Source organism: Microcaecilia unicolor, chromosome 5 (assembly GCF_901765095.1).
Source record: "Microcaecilia unicolor chromosome 5, aMicUni1.1, whole genome shotgun sequence".
Lineage (NCBI taxonomy): Eukaryota > Metazoa > Chordata > Amphibia > Gymnophiona > Siphonopidae > Microcaecilia > Microcaecilia unicolor.
The window spans coordinates 50625834-50646027 of record NC_044035.1 but is presented as its reverse complement, the minus strand read 5'-3'; the positions used below and the strand labels follow the sequence as shown (position 1 = coordinate 50646027).

The following is a 20194-nucleotide window of genomic DNA, read 5'->3' as shown; positions in this document are numbered from 1 at the left end:
AACATGGATGGGAGCAGGAGGGAAGGGCAGGGGAGGGAGGAGGATCGCTGGGCATGGATGGGTAGAGTGGGGCAGGGGAGAGAAAACAATTGCTGGGCATGGATGGATAGAGGGGGGCAGAGGAGAGAAGGCAATTGCTGGGCATGGATGGGTAGGGGGGCAGGGGAGAGAAGAGAATTGCTGGGTATGGATGGATAGAGGAGGACAGGGGAGAGAGGAGAGTTTCAGGACATGGATGGAGGGGAGGGAAGGGAGAGAGAAGAAATGCTGGACATGGAGGGAAGATAGAGGAAGGAGATTAGATGAGGGAAAAGGAAGTGAGGAGAGAAACTGCACATGGATGGAGAAAATAGGCAGAAGCTGGATCCACTGTACAGTCAAGTGTGCGGAGGACCAGAAATGAAGAAGAAAGGAGGAAAGAAAAGAAATAAATGGAAAGGAAGCCCTGGAAACGGAGTCAAGGGAACAGATAGAGAGCAGCAGAATCAAATACTGGGCCAGCATGATCAGAGAAACAAAGTCACCAGACAACAAAGGTAGAAAAAAATAATTTTATTTTCATTATAGTGTTTGGAATATGTCCACTTTGAGAATCAGGTGCTGAACATTAAAAGTTTATATTTATTTACTTATTTATGGCATTTTATCCCATATTAAACATGAATTAGATTGGAACCTGGGATCATTTAATTTTTTTTTCCTGGAGAGAGTAATGCATTGTTCCCCCCCCCCCCCCCCGGCTATAGCCAGCTCTGCAATTTGGGGGGGGGGGGGCGCAGAGGTGGATGGGGTGGCGCAGAGGTGGATTGGGGGGGGTGCAGTGGTGGATGGGGGGCGCCGAGGTGGACCGGGGAGAGAGCCTGTTGTTAAAATTTTACCAGCACACCACTGCCTAAATGTGTCCCGATTAAGGGTATGTTTGATTGAATGCCTTCTTAAAATTTAAGAATGGAGGTTCCATGTGAAGGGGAAGAGGAAGGCTATTCCAAGTGGAAAGAGTCATAACACTAAAGCAAGATTTATAAATAGTATCAAGCCAGATTTGACGGTATGATGGGATTGTGAGTCGTTTTTTATTAGAAGACTGTAAGGTACGCATAGGGGTGTATGGTATGCATAGATGAGCTAAGAATAAGGGATTTCCTCAGTGCAACATTTGATAAATAATAGAACATTTCTGAATGACATGAGAAGTTACTGGTAGCTAATGTTCAAACTGAAAAAGAAGGGTGACATGGTCAAATGTTTTCTTATTGTAAAGTAGCTGTATTGCTGTATTTTGTATGAGTTGTAATCTCCTGACCTGTGAAAGAGAGAGACCATGATAAAGAGAGTTGCAATAAATAAGTTTTGCAACAACAAGAGTAAGTAGAAGAGTTCTGAGTGAAGAAGGTTCCAGAATGGATTGAATGGAACAAATTTGTCATAAAGTGCGAAAACATTTACTAACAACATTTGAAATTTGAGGTCGGAAGGATAATAAATTGTCAAAAATGACTCCTAGGATCTTCACTTTTCCCTTATAGGGGAGTGCAATACTGTGTATTATAGGAGGGAGTTTGGAAGGCGAAAAGGCCTTATCTAGGAAGATAATTGCTTCTGATTTTGATGGATTTAATTTCATGTGATTAGTGGCAAGCCAATCAGTGATCTTCTCAAGCTTAGAGGAAATTTCTGACATATTTTATGGTGAAGAGGATTTTAATGGAACCAGAATCTGGATGTCATTGGCATAAATAAAAATTGTAAACCCAAGTAACTGAATAAGTAAAGCTAATGGGGACAAAGAAAATGTTAAACAGGATTGGACCAAGGATGGATCCCTGTGGTGCACCTGAATTGACTGGTTTTACTTGTGATATTGATATAAACCAGTGCATGAGCAATTAGCAAGGCTGGATTGAAACCAGTGTAAGGCAATACTGTATACATTTAAGTCAGCCAAACATTGAATGGGAGATGGAATGATTCAAACATATTTGGTGACTCAGCAGGGTAAGGGTAATGGGATTTGATTTTCCACCTTTCTGTGGTACAATCAAAGTGGTCTACATTTATTATATGCAGGTACTTTCTCTGTCCCTAGTGGGCTTACAATCTAAGTTTTGTACCTGGGGCAATGGAGGGTTAAGTGACTTGACCAAAGTTACAATGACCTTCAGAAGGAATCAAACCCAGTTCCCCACTAGGCATTAACCACTAGGCTACTCATTACTCCTCTTTTCACAAGGTCAAATGCAGCAGAGAGGTCAAGGGTAATTAGTAGTACATCTCTGTTGCTATTGTAAAAAAGGTTGATAGAGTTATAAAATCGTAAAAGCGAATATTCAGTGGAATTATAAATGCGAAAACTAGTTTGATGTGGATGGACTGCATTTGTCTTGTCTGAAGTAGTCTATCAACTGTTTTGTGACTAATTTTTCTGCTGTCTTAAAGAAGAAAGGGAGATTAGATATAGGTCGGTAGTTGAGGAGAATGAAAGGTCCCCCTTATTGTTGTTACAGTGTGGAAGGACATCAGCTTTTTTCCACAAGTCAGGAAAATGTCCATATAGAAGACTAATGGTCATCACTGATGTTATAGAAGGGAGTAGAGGTTCAGAGAACCGCTTTAAAAATGATGAGTTTAGAGATGAAATAATATGTGAAATACGAGATGTGGAAGTGTAATATGAGAGAATAAAGAAGATTGTGTCATATTCTGAGGGGGATCAAGGTCAAGGGGGAAAAGATGAAGGGGTAGTATTGCACAGTAGAGAACCACCTCTGAAAATGCAGTGGCCAAATCTTCAGGTGATGGAGATTTGAATAATGAAGTAGTAGATCTAACATTGCGAAGAATAGGGCTTAATTTGTGGGGGAGTGGCCTGGAATGCAGCTCCACTACTTCTTTTCAAACTCCAGAGCAGCAGAGGTGTTCTATTCCAGCCCTTCCCTTCTAGACAGCCTGCAAAGAAGAGGAAAGGAGAGGGTGTGCATAGAACAGAGCACTCACTCTAATCCCTAACCCAGACTCCTCTTCTCCTGTTATTCCTGCTCCATATTGTCCACTCCCTCCCCCACAGTTCTACTTCCTTTTATCTACAAATTAAGCCCCGGAGAAGAGAAATTAAAAACCAAAATTACCTGAGATGGAAGAAGGTCCAGACGGTTATAATTCTCAATACCAGTAAAGATTTGCATAGAAAATAACTTCCTTGCAAATAAACCATGCTTTGCAAATAGTAACGGTACAGCAATAATAAAAATAAATGATAAAAGATACCTAAAGATTTGGGCTCTCTATGGGGTCCTTTTACGAAGCTGCGGCAAAAAGGAGCCTGTGCTGACATCGGCGCATGTTTTTGACGCTCGCCGAGACCCCCTTTTACCACAGCATGTAAAAGGCGGGTTTTTGGATATGCAGCAAGTGAAGCACTTGCCACATGCCCATTTCGGGTGGGAACACTTACCGTCACCCATTGAGGTGGTGGTAACGGCTCCCACGCTACTCTGGCAGTAACCAGGCAGCACGTGGCCCTGCTGTATTACCGCTGGGTACACACCGGCGCTACAAAAATATTTCTGTAGTGCTGGAAATGGTGTGTGCTGGGGGTGGGAACTACTGCCGGGCTGCTGCGGTAGCCCGGTGGTACTTCCCTTTTAGCGAGCGGTAAGCCCGTGTTGGTGTACGGTATTGTGGTGTACTTCTCTGTCTTCTAACCCAGACCTCAAAAAAGATAAACACAAAATAAACAAAAATTTAAAAAAAACTTTCTCTCCCGTTCTGCCTAGTTCTGATATTCGTGAGCATAAGTTTTTCAAACAGTTTCTTGTCCTTCACCCTGCTAACCCTAGCTGTAGCATTCTAACTTTGGCTACTATACTGTAGACAAGTTCTGTCAGGTTTATTTTTCCATTGCCAGTCCTAGGTTAAAAAAAAAAGCAGCTTCAGTCTTACAACTGGCTTAATTTGCATTTACATTGCAGAGGCTTCTATAATTATTGGGAATATTTAGATTTACAGGAGAAAAGTTAGTTTCTAGCTGAATTTGACTGTTGTATCAAACTGACTTTGATTATTTTAGCAAACTGTGTAATTTCTTGGTCAGAACCTTTAGAGGACTTGGCTGACTCACTGGGACTTATAGTCCTAGCCACCCACCCCAAGGTTTTCTACTCATATGTAGACAACCCAAAAGTCATTAACATTACTCTCTCCCCAGGGTTTTCTACTCATATAAAGACAACCCAAAAATCATTAACGTTATTCCTCAGTCATACACAGGCAATCTTACAGTTAACCTTATCATAGTATACCTATTCATTCCCATTCCAACCAATCAACATGACCTTTATTATTTGTAATAATTGTGGTGCTTTAGTTCCAAGGCACACCATCTGGAGGCTTAAAGCTTGTCCTATCTGTCTTCAGCTTGCTGGTATAAAACAGGAGCTCAACAAACTAAAGCAGGAATTGGATGCAATTAAAGCAGCTTCTATCACTGCACAGCATCATACCAGTTTCTCACCACTGCCTCAAAGAATAAAACCACCTAAGAATTGATGGATCACAGTAGGCTCAGGTAGTGTGGCACAGAAGCATCCACCCTCACAATTCTTGCCCCTACAGTTTTTTTTTCTCTATTATAGTACTGTGATGCTCCAGAAAATAGAACTGAGGTAGAACAAAAAGCAATGGAGGTGTCCCAAGAGAAAGTACAGCCTCAAAGATCTGGTTACAGATTTCCAAAAGTTGAGAAAGAAGAGAAAGGTGTTGTTGCTGGGAGATTTCAACCTGCCGGATGTGGATTGGAAAGTTCCATCTGTGGAATCAGAAAGAAGTACAGAGATTGTGGACACCTTACAAAGTGCTCTGCTCAGTCAAATGGTGACAAAACCCATGAGGGAAGGAGCGACACTGGATCTGGTGCTCACAAATGGGGAAAGCGTGTCTGATGTCTGAGTGGGTGCCCACCTGGGCAGCAGTGATCATCAAACAGTTTGGTTTGATATAACAACTGAAGTGAAGGGCAGCCACTCAAAACTCAAAGTTCTGAATTTCAAACATGCTGACTTTAGCAAAATAGGGGAATACCTGAAGAAAGATCTTACAGGCTGGGAAGACATATGAGAAGTGGAAAGGCAGCGGTCCAGGCTAAATGGAGCTATAAATATGGCTTATAATCTTTATGTAAGGAAAGTAAATAAAAGCAAGAGCAAAAGGAAACCGATATGGTTCTCCAAACAAGTGGCTGAGAAAATAAAGGCTAAAGAAATGGCGTTCATAAAGTACAGAAAACTCAAAAAGAGGAACACAGAGAGGATTACCGGATGAAAGTGAAAGAAGCTAAGAGAGAGATACGTCTGGCAAAAGCACACATGGAAGAACAAATGGCTAGAAATGTAAGAAGGGGTGACAAGCCTTAGCTGAAATTCTGGATTATCTGACATTTCTTCTTTTAAAACATGCATTCAATATATTTCTATTTTATCCCTCATCCACCTTTTCTGTATTATCCAACAATATATTGATCTCATTTACATTGGATAATCGAGACTCTACTATACTTGAGCAGAGAAGAGATAGGGGATCTAATAGAGACATCCAGATACCTCAATGGAATAAATATTTGTAAGACATGACTTTTTAGGTATTGAAAGAGAAGTCTAGAACAGTGGTTCCAAAACGTGGGGAACTCTCAGTCAGTTGGGTTTTTAGGATATCCCTAATGAACACACATAAGAGAAATCTGCTTGCGTTGGAAGCAGTGGATGCAAATCTATCTCATGAATATTCATTGAACATTCACATAACAACAACTGTTAGAATTGCAAAAATCTTTTCATTTTATTTATATAAATCTAATCCTCTTATTCTTATCTTGTTAACTCATGGTCATGACCCAAGGCAAGAGGCTTTTTGGTTCTGACAGCTGTATCGGTGGGTGGGTATGGAATTCTGAAGAAAGGAAGCTTTATTGGAGAGGTGGGAGAGTGATCAGGGAGGTGAAAGCAGTTCAGAGATGGGGTGATGGGTTTGTGCAATATCTTGAGAGAAAGAATGAATGAGATAAAAAGACAGGTTCTCTTCAGGGAAGCAGGAACATCTGCATCTGGAAAAGATGGAGAATGTCTGACTTGTGGAGACAGAGGCACACACAATCCCATGGAGGGTGAAGTAAAGGGACCAATAGGGACAGAGCTTGAGACCAGGTAGCAGAGGTGGTCCTACAGGGCAGTCCTCGATTGGAGAGAAAGGTCATACTTTAGCTGACCCATCAGGACAGAGGTAATGATCGTAGGTAAACAAAGGAGCTAAGCTTGGCTGAGAAAGGAAGGAGGTCTTTGCAGAAAATTAGGCCACTAGTAAATGGCTGCGGTACATGTGAGACTACGTTTACACAAGGCATTGTTCATATATCTTTGCAGTGAGTGACTGCAGCAGTGATGATCCTTAGAATTGAGAATAACAGTAAAGGCATTAAACATATTTTAGGGCCACACTATAAAACTAGTGTTAGGCTGCCAGGAGGGCAGAACAGTAGTTACTAAGTATCTTCTTGTAGGTCAACTACATGCATTTTGAGAATGCTGCAAAATTGTACTTGCATAAACCTGCCTGATTCAATGAACTGCATTAAAAATGAAAATACTTCAGTATTACCTTGAGTATTGTGTGGAATTCTGGTTGTCACTTCTCATGAAAAGATAAGAGACAAGCAACCAAAATTATTACAGGAATGGGATGATTTTCATCTGAGGAAAGGCTTAAGAGATTAGAGCAACTTGGAGAAGAGCCGGGATATGAAAGAGGTCTACAGAATCCTGAGTGGAATGGAACAGATAAACACAAATCGATTGTTTACTCTTTCAAAAGATACAAAAAACTAGTGGACATGCCATGAAGTTACACAGCACTACATTTAAAACAAACTGAAAGACGCCCAAGATGATGGTGGATTGTGAAACATTGCTCTGAGAGCTCCAACACATTTCTTCTTACCCTTGGGGAAACACAAAGGATTTGTGTAGCAGAAACCTTCTACTATCCTGAGGAATTTCATTATGCCAAGTCTCAGAGCCCGAGTTACTTGCAGCTGTTATCCACAGTGCGTCAGGTAAGGATTCCGCTGCCAGCCAGGTAGCAATGGACTGGCTGAAAGGTGAAACAGCCTTGAGTCGCAATACCCAATTCCCTCTATGCCTCCAGATTACGATCATCTCAGGTAAAGCAGGCACTTTCAGACAGTAGAGAAAATTCTCCAGAGCATGGGAGAAGTTAGTGAGACAACTATTGTGGGGTTTGCGGCTTCAGCAGACATGGAAATGGATGTTGATACACTGGCAGAAAGAACTGGGCAAAAAAATTGGCCTGTATTATCCACAGTGCAGGTCTTTCCCGCACACGAAGGCCACTTTTAGTGCTGTGGAGAAATGGCTGATTAATTTTCCCATTAGCGCATGGTCCGTACCACCTGAGTATTTACCAATACCTATTTTGTAGATGGTAAGGGCTCATGTGCTTAACCACATTGGTAATTGGTTAGTGCACAGCAATGTAGCTGTGCTTACTGATTAGCACAGGAAATATGTATTATCTGCCCCAGCGCTAAAACATAAAAACTATTTTTTAATGTGTGGGTAGTGTACTCACATGTAAAAACTACTATGGGATGCCTGAGCACACCCCATGGTAATGCATTTTAACCAATGGTAAGCACACGTTAGTACTTACTGAAGCTTTTACTTTGGATTCTATTTGGAATAGATGTATGGAATATTTTCCTCACTTGCAACTTTGGATATTCATATTAGATTGCTGTCTCAGGATTTTAGCATATCGACTTTGTCTCAAAGGTGTTAAAAATTGGCCCAAGCTTCAGCACAATGAAAAAAATGTAAGCTGATGGACCAACAAAATTGTGGTCCATCAGTGGTTTGAAAATGTAGTGAAGTCTCTTAAGTCTTGGAATTTAAGGATCCTGAATTTTCCCCAAACTGCTCTTTCTTCTCTCTTCTCTGTTACCTGAAGAAGATACTGAAAATTCCTGAGGAAGGTTTACTTCCTATTGGTAAAATATTTAATTTGGCCACTAATGGACATGGAAGCATAGGTGCCATTGAATAGGAGGGAGAGACTGTAAGAGATCAATGTGTTGAGAGTTTAGATGTCTCTGGTATCTTCAATGCTTTGCAAGAAATGGTTGTTGGGAGAGTGACTCCGGAAATCACCTGTGCTTTTCCACAGGACCAAGAATTTGTTCTGAGACCGTACTTTAGGAACCGATTAGAACTTTTCATAGGTCATAGGGTTCATGTATTCCTGGCCTGTCCTATGAGACACAAGGGGGCCGATATTCAGACCACGGGAGTTAGCCCGGCTAATCCCCACGGTCAGCGCTAAACCTGGATATTCAATGCCAGGCAGTTTCCGGTGACCGGCATGTAATATCCGGTTTATTTTTGGACAGTTTGAACATAACCAGCTAAGTCAGTATTCAGACTAGCCATAGATATCCCATGTATTCACGCAACCAAATATAGCCACTAAAGTGGGGCTGAAAATCAGCGGATAGCCAGTTATTTTGCCCAATACAACCAATTATCCACTAATCACTAACCGGTGATATTCAGCGGGAGGTGGCTGCCTATGAGGCATTTAACTGGCCAGGTGCTGGTCCTGGCCTGTTAAGTGCTTTTGAATATCGGGGGAGAAGACGTTTTTAGAGGTGCATCTTCAAGCCTCGGTATTAGGGCCAGTACCTTTGGCTTAATTTCTTTGTAAATGTATAAATAAATATCAAGGGAGCTCAGGAGCTAGAAAACAGGATGTTCAGGCAATAGCCCTGCTAGTATTGGTAGCTATGTACAAGCTGTAACATCAATTCTATAAAGGGCACCTACATTTAGGCACCAGTTGCACCCACTAACTTGTAGAATAGGTGCATTTGTGCATATGAATGATGTCACAAATTGGCATTTCCATACAAATGTTGCCACAATTTGGATTTCTGCCAGGTACTTGTGACTTGGCTTAGCTACCGTTGGAAAAAGGATTCTTGACTAGATGGACCATTGGTCTGACCCAGTCTGGCTATTCTTATGTTCTTATGCTAGGCGCTATTCTACAAAATTGGTACATTAGTCACATGGCACATTACAGCAAATGGGCTCCACCAGTGGGTGGAGCATAGGCAAGTCATAGGCACTCCATCTAGCAATGCGCACACCTTATAAATCATATTAGATGTGTGCATTGTAATGCGCACTTAGGTACGCCAACTTAGTAACCTAGTGGTTAGTTTGGCGGGCTTTGATCCTGGTGAACTAGGTTCAATTCCCACAGCAGCTCCCTGTGACTCTGGGCAAGTCTCTTAACCCTCCATTGCCCCAGGTACAAAATAAGTACCTGTATATAATATGTAAACCACTTTGTAACTACAGAAAGGCGCCATATCAAGTCCCATCCCCCTTCCGTTCCCTTATACCTGCCATTGACCTGGCATAAGGTGTCACACCTAAGTTTTGGCACATCAAAGCAGCTTTGTACTACTATTCTGTAACAAGTTAGGTATGCCTTAATGCCTTTATAGAACTGGTGCTAAGCGCACTTCTTTGTCACACCTACATTTTGGCACCCCATTGTAGAATTGCCCCAATAATTTGTGGTTAGACATGGGGAGGAAGGGCTCCTAGGAGTATATCAAATAGGGGGACTTTGTTATCTCTCTCCTTTGTACTCTACTCTTGCAAACTGTCTTAGCTAAGAATCAATATCTTACAAGCAGTTACGCTCTATGGCTGATAGCCGGGCAGGCAGGGTGCTAGATGGCCCTATACCATAATCTACTACATTACTGTTACTGGTTTTCTTCCTTTAGTGCAGAGACAATCAATGATGGACAATTCCATACAGTGGAACTGGTCACTTTTGATCAAATGGTGAATCTTTCTATTGATGGAGGTGCTCCCATGACCATGGATAATTTTGGCAAACAGTATACCCTAAATGAAGCCCCGCTATATGTTGGAGGTAAGTTTCATGATCTTAGACAACTTTGGGTTAGACTGAGCTGCTCAAATCAGCATGATTGTAAGATTACAAGACAGAATGAAGGAAAACCAAATTCTCATGTCCCAAAAGAGAAAATTCACTCCAAGATTATAGGTTGGAGAACAGCACAAGTAAATTTATCATACAATGATTTAGGGAACCCCACATCTTTGACCAGCCAAAGAGTGCAAAATCAAGATGAATTCTATGCTAGACAGATCTTTGGAGAAAAAGTTTCTTAAATTTCAAGCAGTAGTGGAAGTTAATTTTCAGATCCATAGAGGGGCATTTTAAATATGACGTCTAAGTCGAACTTTGGATGTTTTGCTAAAAACATCCAAAATTCAAGTGGGGAATATAGCCCCTTGTGATTTGAACACACTTCTGATGGACTTCACAGAAAAGCATCTAAAAATTGGTATGCCACTTTTTGAACGTTTTTCTCTTTTGAAAATGAACCCCTTACAGGTTAATTTTCGAAAGAGAAGGGCGCCCATCTTCCGACACAAATCGGGAGATGGACGTCCTTCTCGCAAGGTTGCCCAAATCAGCATAATCGAAAGCCAATTTTGGGCGCCTTCAACTGCTTTCCGTCGTGGGGACGACCAAAGTTCACAGGGGCGTGTCGGCAGTGTAGTGAAGGTGAGACTGGGGCATGCTTAGGAGATGGGCGTCCTTGGCTGATAATGGAAAAAAGAAGGGCGTCCCTGACGAACATTTGGTCGACTTTACTTGGTCCATTTTTTTTCACGACCAAGCATCAAAAAGGTGCCCGAACTCACCGGATGACTACCGGAGGGAATCGGAGATCACCTCCCCTTACTCCCCCAGTGGTCACTAACCCCCTCCCACCCTCAAAACAAATCTTTAAAAAAACTTTTTTGCCAGCCTGTATGCCAGCCTCAAATGCCATACTCAGGTCCATCGCAGCAATATGCAGGTACCTGGAGCAGTTGTAGTGGGTGCAGTGTACTTCAGGCAGGTGGACCCAGGCCCAACCCCCCCATCTGTTACACTTGTAGTGGTAAATGTGAGCCCTCCAAAACCCACCAGAAACCCACTGTACCCACATGTAGGTGCCCCCCTTCATCCCTAAGGGCTATGGTAGTGGTGTACAGTTGTGGGTGTTGGGATTTGGGGGGCTCAGCACCCAAGGTAAGGGAGCTATGCACCTGGGACCTTTTTCTGAAGTCCACTGCAATGCCCCCTAGGGTGCCCGGTTGGTGTCCTGGCATGTCGGGGGGACCAGTGCACTACGAATACTGGCTCCTTCCACAACCAAATGGCTTGGATTTTGTCGTTTTTGAGATGGGCGTCCTCGGTTTCCATTATCGTCGAAAACTGGGGACCATCTCAAAAACGACCTAAGGATGACCATCTCTAAGGTCAACCTAAATTTCATGATTTGGGCGTCCACGACCGTATTATTGAAACGAAAGATGGACGCCCATCTTGTTTCGATAATACGGGTTGCCCCGCCCCTTTACGCTCATGAAAACTTGGGCACCCCATTTGATTATGCCTCTCCACATCACCTAAAGAATTTGTTAGTTTCAAAATAAAGGAGCACTGTAACAGAAGACAGCTAGAGCCAGAGACTTATTCAGTATGAAAATTAAAGGGCCCATTTACTAATATGTGCTATGCAGTTATCCCCTAATTCTTTAACAATGCACCTGTTGAGCACCATTTGCACACATATAGTTATAGAATACCATCACTCATGTACACAAATGTACACACGCACGCTTACAAGATTGCTGTGTGCACAGCGGTATTCTATAAGATATGCGCACAAATGCCTTAGAGGCCCTTTTACTAAGCTGCGGTAAACGGGGCCCTATCCTAGCGTCAGCAGCCATTTTAGCCACAGCAGGTAAAAAGGCCAAAAAATAAATGCCATGTGGTAAGATACTGCATGGCCATGCAGGGGGAGCACTTACCGCTACCCATTGAGGTAGCGGTAAGGGCTTCCAAACTAATCCAGCTCCGGAAATGCCATGCGCCGGGGGTGGAACTACTGCCTGCGCCTTTATTGGGCTGGCAGTAGTTCCGGCTTACTGCTGCTTTGTAAAAGGGCCCCTTAGTGCTTAAACACATGGGGGCATATAGATAGGTGAAGCGCGGGGGGGGGGGGGGCAACAATTACACACACAACTTACAGAATAAGTTGCATGCACACTTTAGGCGTGCCCACTTATGCCTGCCATAGACTTGGTGGAAGTGCATATTTCTGCTGACTCATGCTAATATTCTATAAGTACACTAGCACACAAAAGTATGCTTATAGAATAGGTGCATGACTTGCGGAAAGTGGGTACCTATATTTTGGTGCCCACTTATAGATTTGCTCCCTTAGGGCTCCTTTTACAAAGCCACGCTAGTGATTCCGGCGCGGCAAATGTGATGAAGCCCATAGGAATTGAATGGGCTTCGTCTTGCACCGGAATTGCTAGCATAGCTTTGTTAAAGGAACCTTAGTGCATGAATTAGCACTAACTGTGCGCAGTTGATGTAACCATTACCACTCTGCATAGCAGAGCTCACTGATTTACATGTTCGCTGCTATGGAGCGGAAATAGATGGGGGATTGGCATGGAATGCACATTTTAGTTAGTAGACAGTATCTTACCATGTGCTGTCATTGTTGCAGACAGCATGGATGAACTTACCACCTCCTATATTCACTTACTCATAGAAGACAACTGTTCGAAATTATTAGGGGTGCTAAACCCAATGGATATGACTTCTCCCTGGACACAGTCAAGGCATTTGTCCTATATTGGGAATGTTCAAGCACCCACAGAGTTGGCTTCTATGCACTTAAGATTTTTTTTCTATGCAATAACTTCATTTAAGTGGCTGGGAATGCCTCCAACAGTTATCGCATAGGCTTTGCACTTATCATGTGGTAATTTGGTTACATACAGGTGCAAAACTTTAATGCACTTAAGAATAAAAAAAAAAAGAAGCCCATAAGTTCCAAATACAACACATTACAGGAGTTTACCTAGCTGCACATATGTTTGCTGAAAAATTCTTATATATATATAGAAACATACAAATCTTAGTCGTACTTAGTCACACTGGACTTGATATTCAAAGGTCTTATGCGCCTAAGCTTTGAGAGTTGTACTCATAAATAGGCCTAATTTACTAGGTCTGAGTGCATAACTTTTTACTTATAATTTTACTAAACTTCTAAATTTAGGAACATAAAAAATGGGTGAAAACAGGGGTGGATTTGGGGTAGGGAAAAGAAGTTAGAAGCTTGGCACTGATTTTTTCACTAGGCTCATAAATCTAGGCAAACGAATGGCAGGCCTAAATTTATGAGCATAATTTAAGTTCCTAAAATATGATGAATTTTCAGTTGAAACGTTATGCCCCTAAATTTGGTTGAAAATAGGGCACAAATTTATGGTCCTAACTTATGGGCATAAACTTAGGAGCTCATCATTTTCTGAATATTGGGCCTTCTGTTCACATTGTATAGTATCTACTGAATTATCTGCATTTATTTATTTATTATTAGGATTTATTTACTGCCATTTTGAAGGAATTCGCTCAAGGCGGTGTACAGTAAGAATACATCAAACATGAGCAATAGGCAATTACAGCAGTAAAAATATTCAAATAACAATACAAAGTGTGGCATAGTATACTACTTACAATGTCAACACAATATGTAATAGAACATTGTAATCAACAATGAAGGGTATAAGCAAAGATGGAACATATAGATAGGTAAGAGAGTAAGAAGAGTTAGAAAGTAAGGTGACTAAAGAAAGTCACACATGAGGTCAGAGAGATGGTTAAATTTTATCTCAGTTAGGGCAGGAGTAGATAAATATGTCCTGCTGCAGTATGTGCCTGAATCCTCAGTGAACTACTGTATTAATCATTTGATATACTTATTCCTGTTTCCAGGTATGCCAGTAGATGTGAACTCAGCTGCATTTCGACTTTGGCAGATCCTCAATGGTACCAGTTTCCATGGCTGTATCCGCAACTTGTATATCAATAATGAGCTACAGGACTTCACTAAGACCCAGATGAAACCTGGCGTTGTTCCAGGCTGTGAGCCATGCCGCAAACTATTCTGCCTCCATGGCATCTGTCAACCTAACACTGCCCATGGCCCTGTCTGCCATTGTGAGCTAGGTTGGGAAGGGCCTCATTGTGACCAGCCAATAAACAACCCATGCCAAGGGCACAAGTAAGTGAATCACAGACAGTTGATAGTACACAATATTCTAACTTCCTTTGCCAGTTTTATCTGAAGGTCCAATAAGAATTTTCATTACCTGATAATCAGTTTTTTTAAAAATGGCCAGTTATGATCCAAGCCAAGTTTCAAGATATTTTAAAAATCAGTCATCTTCTGTACTGTCCAGTACCATGATTGTTCAGTCACCTAATGGACAGCCATAATGTACCTCAAAAGGCAGTCTAGAAATACATAAAATAGAATAACTTGACACAGTAACAAGACAGCAGATAAAGACCAACATGGTCATCTAGTTTGCCCAGCAAGGCGGCGAGAGTCATACGTACCACTCCGTGCAGAATAGTCAGTTTGCTTGCTCTGTGCTTTTATTTGGTATTTTACTTGCTGCTCCATATAGGTTACACCCTGTTATGACTTTTCTGAACTGTGAAAGTTATTTTTGTTTTGATCCCATCCTTTTGCTATATAAGGATCCTCTGAGTTTATCCCATGCCTTCTTGAATTCTGTGACTGTTTTTATCCCCACCATTTCCACCTGGCGGTGTTCCAGGCACCCAGCCCACTTTCTATGAAAAAGTATTTCCCGGTATTGCTTTTAAGCTTACCTACTTGCAACTTCATTTCATGCCCTCTAGTTCTATAGTTTCTCCAAGGACAAGTATGATTCACTTATCCTGGCTGATAGGTGACGTCATCTGATGGAGCCTGTTGCAATACACACTGGAAGCCTTTGGAAATGGTGTATGCATTTCTCACTTGCAATCAACATACTGGACCAGCTCAATTTTTATTTTTATCCATAATGGACATTTGTTCTTTCATTCTTCTCATGGCTCGCACCTTTGTGCTTTCTTGTGATTCGTGGTCTCCTTCCATGACTTTACTTTCTGTAAGTGTCTCACGCAAGGCCAGTATCCTTCAAACAACCTTTGATTTTCACAGTCAGGTTTTTCGTCACTCTCAAATTTGTTTTCACTGTCAAGCAGTTTGATTTCATCTTGGCTGTTTTTCAAGATATGACCCAAAAAACTCCCTGTAATTTTAAAAAGTGCATCCAGTAAAGCAGGACCATGTCCCTTATAGCTACTCACACTTGGTGCAGACTATGAAATATTACAGGAAGACCTTAGAGCTGGGCATCCAAATGGCAGATGAAATTTAATGTGGACTAATGCAGGGTGATGCACATTGGAAAGAATAATCCGAATCATAGTTACCTGATGCTAGGGTCCACCTTGAGGGTCTAGTTGTCGTTGTAGATAATAAGCTGAAATCTTCTGCTCAGTGTGCGGAGACAGCCAAAAAAGCAAACAGGATGCTAGGAATTATTAGGAAAGGGATGATGAATAAGACCGAAAATACTATATTGCCTCTGTATCACTCCATGGTGCTACTGCCCCTTGAGTATTGTGTTCAGTTCTGGTCGCCGTATCTCAAAAAAGATACAGCAGAATTAGAAAAGGTTCAAAGAATAGCAACCAAAATGATAAAGGGGATGGAACTTCTTTCATATGAGGAAAGGCTAAAGCGGTTAGGGCTCTTCATCTTGGAAAAGAGATGGATAAGGGGAGATATGATTTGAGGTCTACAGAATCCTGAGTGATGCAGAACAAGTAGAAGTAAATCAATTTTTTACTAATTCTAAAAGTACAAAGACTAGGGGATATTCAAGGAAGTTACATGGAAATACTTTTAAAACAAATAGGAAAAAATATTTTTTCACTCAACGCTCTGGAACTCTTTGCCAGAGGATGTGCTAACAGTGGTTAGCATATCTGAGTTTAAAAAACAATTTGGGCAAGTTTCTGGAGGAAAGGTCCATAGTCTGCTATTGAGACGGACATGGGAAAGCAACTGCTTGCCCTGGGATTTGTAGCATAGAATGTTGCCACGATTTGGGTTTCTGCCAGGTACTTGTGACCTGGCTTGGCCACTGTTGAAAACAGAATACTGGGCTAAATCCAGTATGGCTATTCTTATGTTCTTATGCTATGTTTGGGGCCCAATTATGATCCCTCTTCTTGTAAACTATGTTCACAAAGAGGGATTAAAGGTTGAAAGAAGCAGTGCAAACTAAAGTTTGACTCCAAGGAGTCTGAGGCATTAGAGGCATCAGTCTCTATGGCTCCAAGTGCTGTACGAGTCACTGGGAACACATCAACATTGAGATGGTCTCCATCTTTCACAACAATGAGCGTTGATAGGTGCCACCAGGATTGAGTATCTTCTAATCTCCTCCTGAGCGCAAGGAAGAATTTGTCATCATCCTCAGTAATGCCAAGGGACTTTCATGCCATGTCTGGGGGAAAGGCCAGGAAGCATCAGCATCAATCTCTTTCATGGCACAGCATTGGCAGCACCGAGGCATCAGGATTGTTGAAGTCCTCAAAGTGCCCCTGACATGAGGGCTGCTCACCCTTCCAGCACTGGATAGGGTGCACCAGCCTTCATTGAGCCAAGACAAGGTCACTGATGTGGCCCTGATGACTTTGAAGGACATGACCACCCCAGCTGTGTCCCAGTCTTTATAGATGGCAGGCCATGTTCCAAGAGCTTATGGAATGCCTATTTGCCTAGAAAGAGTCCATGGCAACGAGGGTGTTGATGTTGGTTTCTCAGGAGCTCCAACCCATCTTGGAGACCCTTGCACTGCCTGCAGCCAGCACATTGATGCCAAGGCTCCAAAGAGCTTCAGAACCAGTCTGTACTGAGCCAGTGTCAGTCTTCAGTGTCTCAGAAAGAAGCCTCCTCATGGAATCAGGGTTACTTAATGCCTCAACACTGTAGGACCAAGCCTGACCATGGTGTCAGATGTGCCGTGTGGTCACCTTCTTCTAAACAACTTCAAATTTTTTATATCTTTAGCAAAATATGGTCTCCAAAGCGAATGCAGTACTGCAAGGGGGTCTCACCAATGACTTCTACAGAGACATCATGTCCAGGTGATTATGCCCCTCTCAATGCAGCCAAGCATCCTTCTGGCCTTAATCACCATCTTCATACTGTTTCACTACCTTGAGATCTAAAGACACTATCACCCCAAGGTCTGGTCTATGAGGATCAGCCTTTCCCCTCTATGATCGTAGGAGAGAGGCTGTTCTGCATGAATCAGGAGAAGGGACCTCAGGATGATAGTGTCTAAGGCTCTCAAGGTGGTGAAACAATGTGACAAGGCAGTAGCCAAAGCCAATAAATGCTAGACAGCATAGTGAGAGGCATAACCAGCAGAAGGGAGAAAGTGATAATGTTTTTGCAGAAGTCATTGGTTAGACCCCCTTGGAGTACTGCATTCAGTTTTGTTAAAGATATAAAAAGACTTGAAGTGGTTCAGAAGAAGGCAACCAAAATGGTATGAGGTTTGCTCCAGAAGACATGTGAGAAGAGATTTGAAGACCTGAATATTTATACCCTAAAGGAGAGGAGACACAAGACGATATGATACAAATACTTAAGTACTTAAAAGGTATTAATGAGCAAACAAATCTTTTTCAAAGAAGGGGAAGCTATAGAACCAGAGGACATGAAATGAAGCTGCAAGGAGGCAATCTTAAAAGCAACATCAGGAAATACTTTTTCAGGCAAAGGGTGGTGGACTCTTGGAACACCCTTCACGTGGAGGTGATGAATACAAAAACAGTGACAGAATTCATAAAAGCATGGGATAAACACAAAGGAATCCCACTGCATAGCAAGAGAGTGGGATCAAATCAAAGCTTGCTCTTTTGCTTAGAATTTCCACCTTTGTAGTTGAATGGAATGGAAACAGATATGACCCACATCTTATAAAATGAGAGCCTATATCCTATGAAGAGAAGGTTACTAAATTGAGATTGTTTAGGTTTGAGATGGGCCATTTTTTTCCACAGATGTATCCATGGGATCTGCATGCCACTTGACTCCTTGTCCTATAGTTGTCAGTGCCAGGATGGGTACAAAGGAGCCTTGTGTAACCAACAGGGAGAGCTCTACAATCCTTGCAAGAACCTGCAGTGCCAGCAAGGACGCTGCCAGATCTCTGACTTAGGCGAGGCCTATTGTGAGTGCAACAGTGGTTTCACGGGCGAACTCTGTGATCAAGGTGAGGAAACTTTTCCATTTATACAGCTCCTTCAGAGCTATTTATTTGATCTAAAATGTAAGCACCTCCAAAACACAAGTCCAAAGAATGGGATAGGCTTTTGATACTATTCACAGTAAGAAGATAAGGCATTCTGCATTGTGTTCATTCACAGTGTTTATAAAGTACACTTATGGCCGTACTGAATAAAGTATTATTTCATTGGCCAATAGTGGGACAAATTAGTTTGAATACGTCCCGAAGTATTATAAAAGCAGCCATTTATCAGGAGATTGCTTATGTATTAAAGCCAAATGCTGAATGGGTGGCACTTGTAGTGTACTGTGAGAGTTGGGTGCGTTAGGGAGAAACTTGTGCTAGACTGAGGGTGAATAGTTTGTACTGTCACCCTTCAGGATCATTATTTATTTATTTGTTACATTTGTACCCCACATTTTCCCACCTATTTGCAGGCTCAATGTGGCTTACATAAAACAGTATTTTAACATTGAAGAATGAAAGCTGATTAAACTGCCTCCCCCATGGGCATATAGCATTAAAATTATAGTACTGTAGGGATTTTGGATTTAGCTCAGGCCTTTTTCAGTAGCAGCTCACAGCAGGATACATTCAGGTACGGTAGGTATGCTACACTCTTTACTACCCTTCAGAGTCATAATCTCAGCCCTGAAAACTTTACCTTCTGCCACCCAGCTCTTTCTAGTGGAGAAATTTAAATATGTAGACTAACATTCATTGGGTTCTGCACAGTCGCTTAGCAAAGGAATGCTACAATCATTCTACGGCACCATAGAGGCATAATTAAATATGGCACTGTGATTTTTTTGTGAATAAATGAAGCCTTCTAGTTTGTATTCCTTTCAGAGTCTGAGTGTCGTGGAGATCCAGTCAGGGACTACCATCAAGTTCAGAAGGGCTATGCCATCTGTCAAACCACTCGTACTGTCTCTTGGGTGGAATGCCGGGGGTCCTGTCATAGCCAGGGCTGCTGCACAGGATTACGCATGAAACGCAGGAAGTACACATTCGAATGCAGTGATGGGTCGTCTTTTGTGGAGGAAGTAGAGAAAGCCATCAAGTGTGGATGCGCTCAGTGCATGTAATACCAAAGTGAAGAAAACCAAGCAAAAAAAAAAAAAAAAAAAAAGAATGAAAAAGACAGCCAAGAGGATATACTGGACAGTGATGTCTGCAAACCTGGACATTATGTACCTTTCAGATGCTTGAACATCTTCATGTCTGTGGCTTATATATGTAAAACAGTACCTGCTGCATTGCTACATTGAGAGATATGCACACAAAATGACTTGTATAGTGCTGTAATCAGTGGAAGGAGGTATAGAGAAGGTATATACTGCATCTAGAGGGCAAAATACATGTAGATAAACAATTTTTTTAAATGCAGATACACAAAATGTATTTATACATAATGTGGATAGCTTTGATGAATTAAGCGCAAAAGGTTTTTGTTTGTGCAAGTGGGACATTTTTCTTATCCCAAAAACAGTGTTCTAAAATGTGTATTTCAAACTATGCTGCCAGTGTCTCTCTGCTTTCATGTTCAAGGTAAGATTTGAAATGAATAGAATCTTTTCATTAATGTCAGCTTTCCCATTTCTAGTGCGCTGGATAATAGCCTAATCTAACAGAAAACAGCAAATCATTATGGGGAGCTAGTAAACAGTTTATGCAATGGGAGGAAGTAGACATTTAGATTCTGCTGTTTCGTTGCATAGTGGTAGGTGGGGTAGCCTTTCAGTGAGGAGAACACATATATAGTGGGAAAAGAAAATAGAGTAGAAGACCAGAAAAATAAAAATAAAAAAAGAAGAAGAAAAGAAAGCATCTTC

At 41.8% G+C, this 20194-nt stretch overlaps 1 protein-coding gene across 1 annotated transcript in view; it reads left to right on the top strand.

The window, feature by feature from the left end:
* The window catches only part of SLIT1 (slit guidance ligand 1), a 584144-nt gene extending 564653 nt beyond the window's left edge, over positions 1 to 19491 (top strand). The window contains exons 34-37 of the mRNA XM_030202872.1: positions 9863 to 10014; positions 13966 to 14254; positions 18133 to 18344; positions 19209 to 19491. Coding sequence (XP_030058732.1) covers positions 9863 to 10014; positions 13966 to 14254; positions 18133 to 18344; positions 19209 to 19447 — 892 coding nt within the window. The 3' untranslated portion in view covers positions 19448 to 19491. The remainder of the gene's footprint in view (positions 1 to 9862; positions 10015 to 13965; positions 14255 to 18132; positions 18345 to 19208) is intronic.
* Positions 19492 to 20194: the final 703 nt, after the last annotated feature.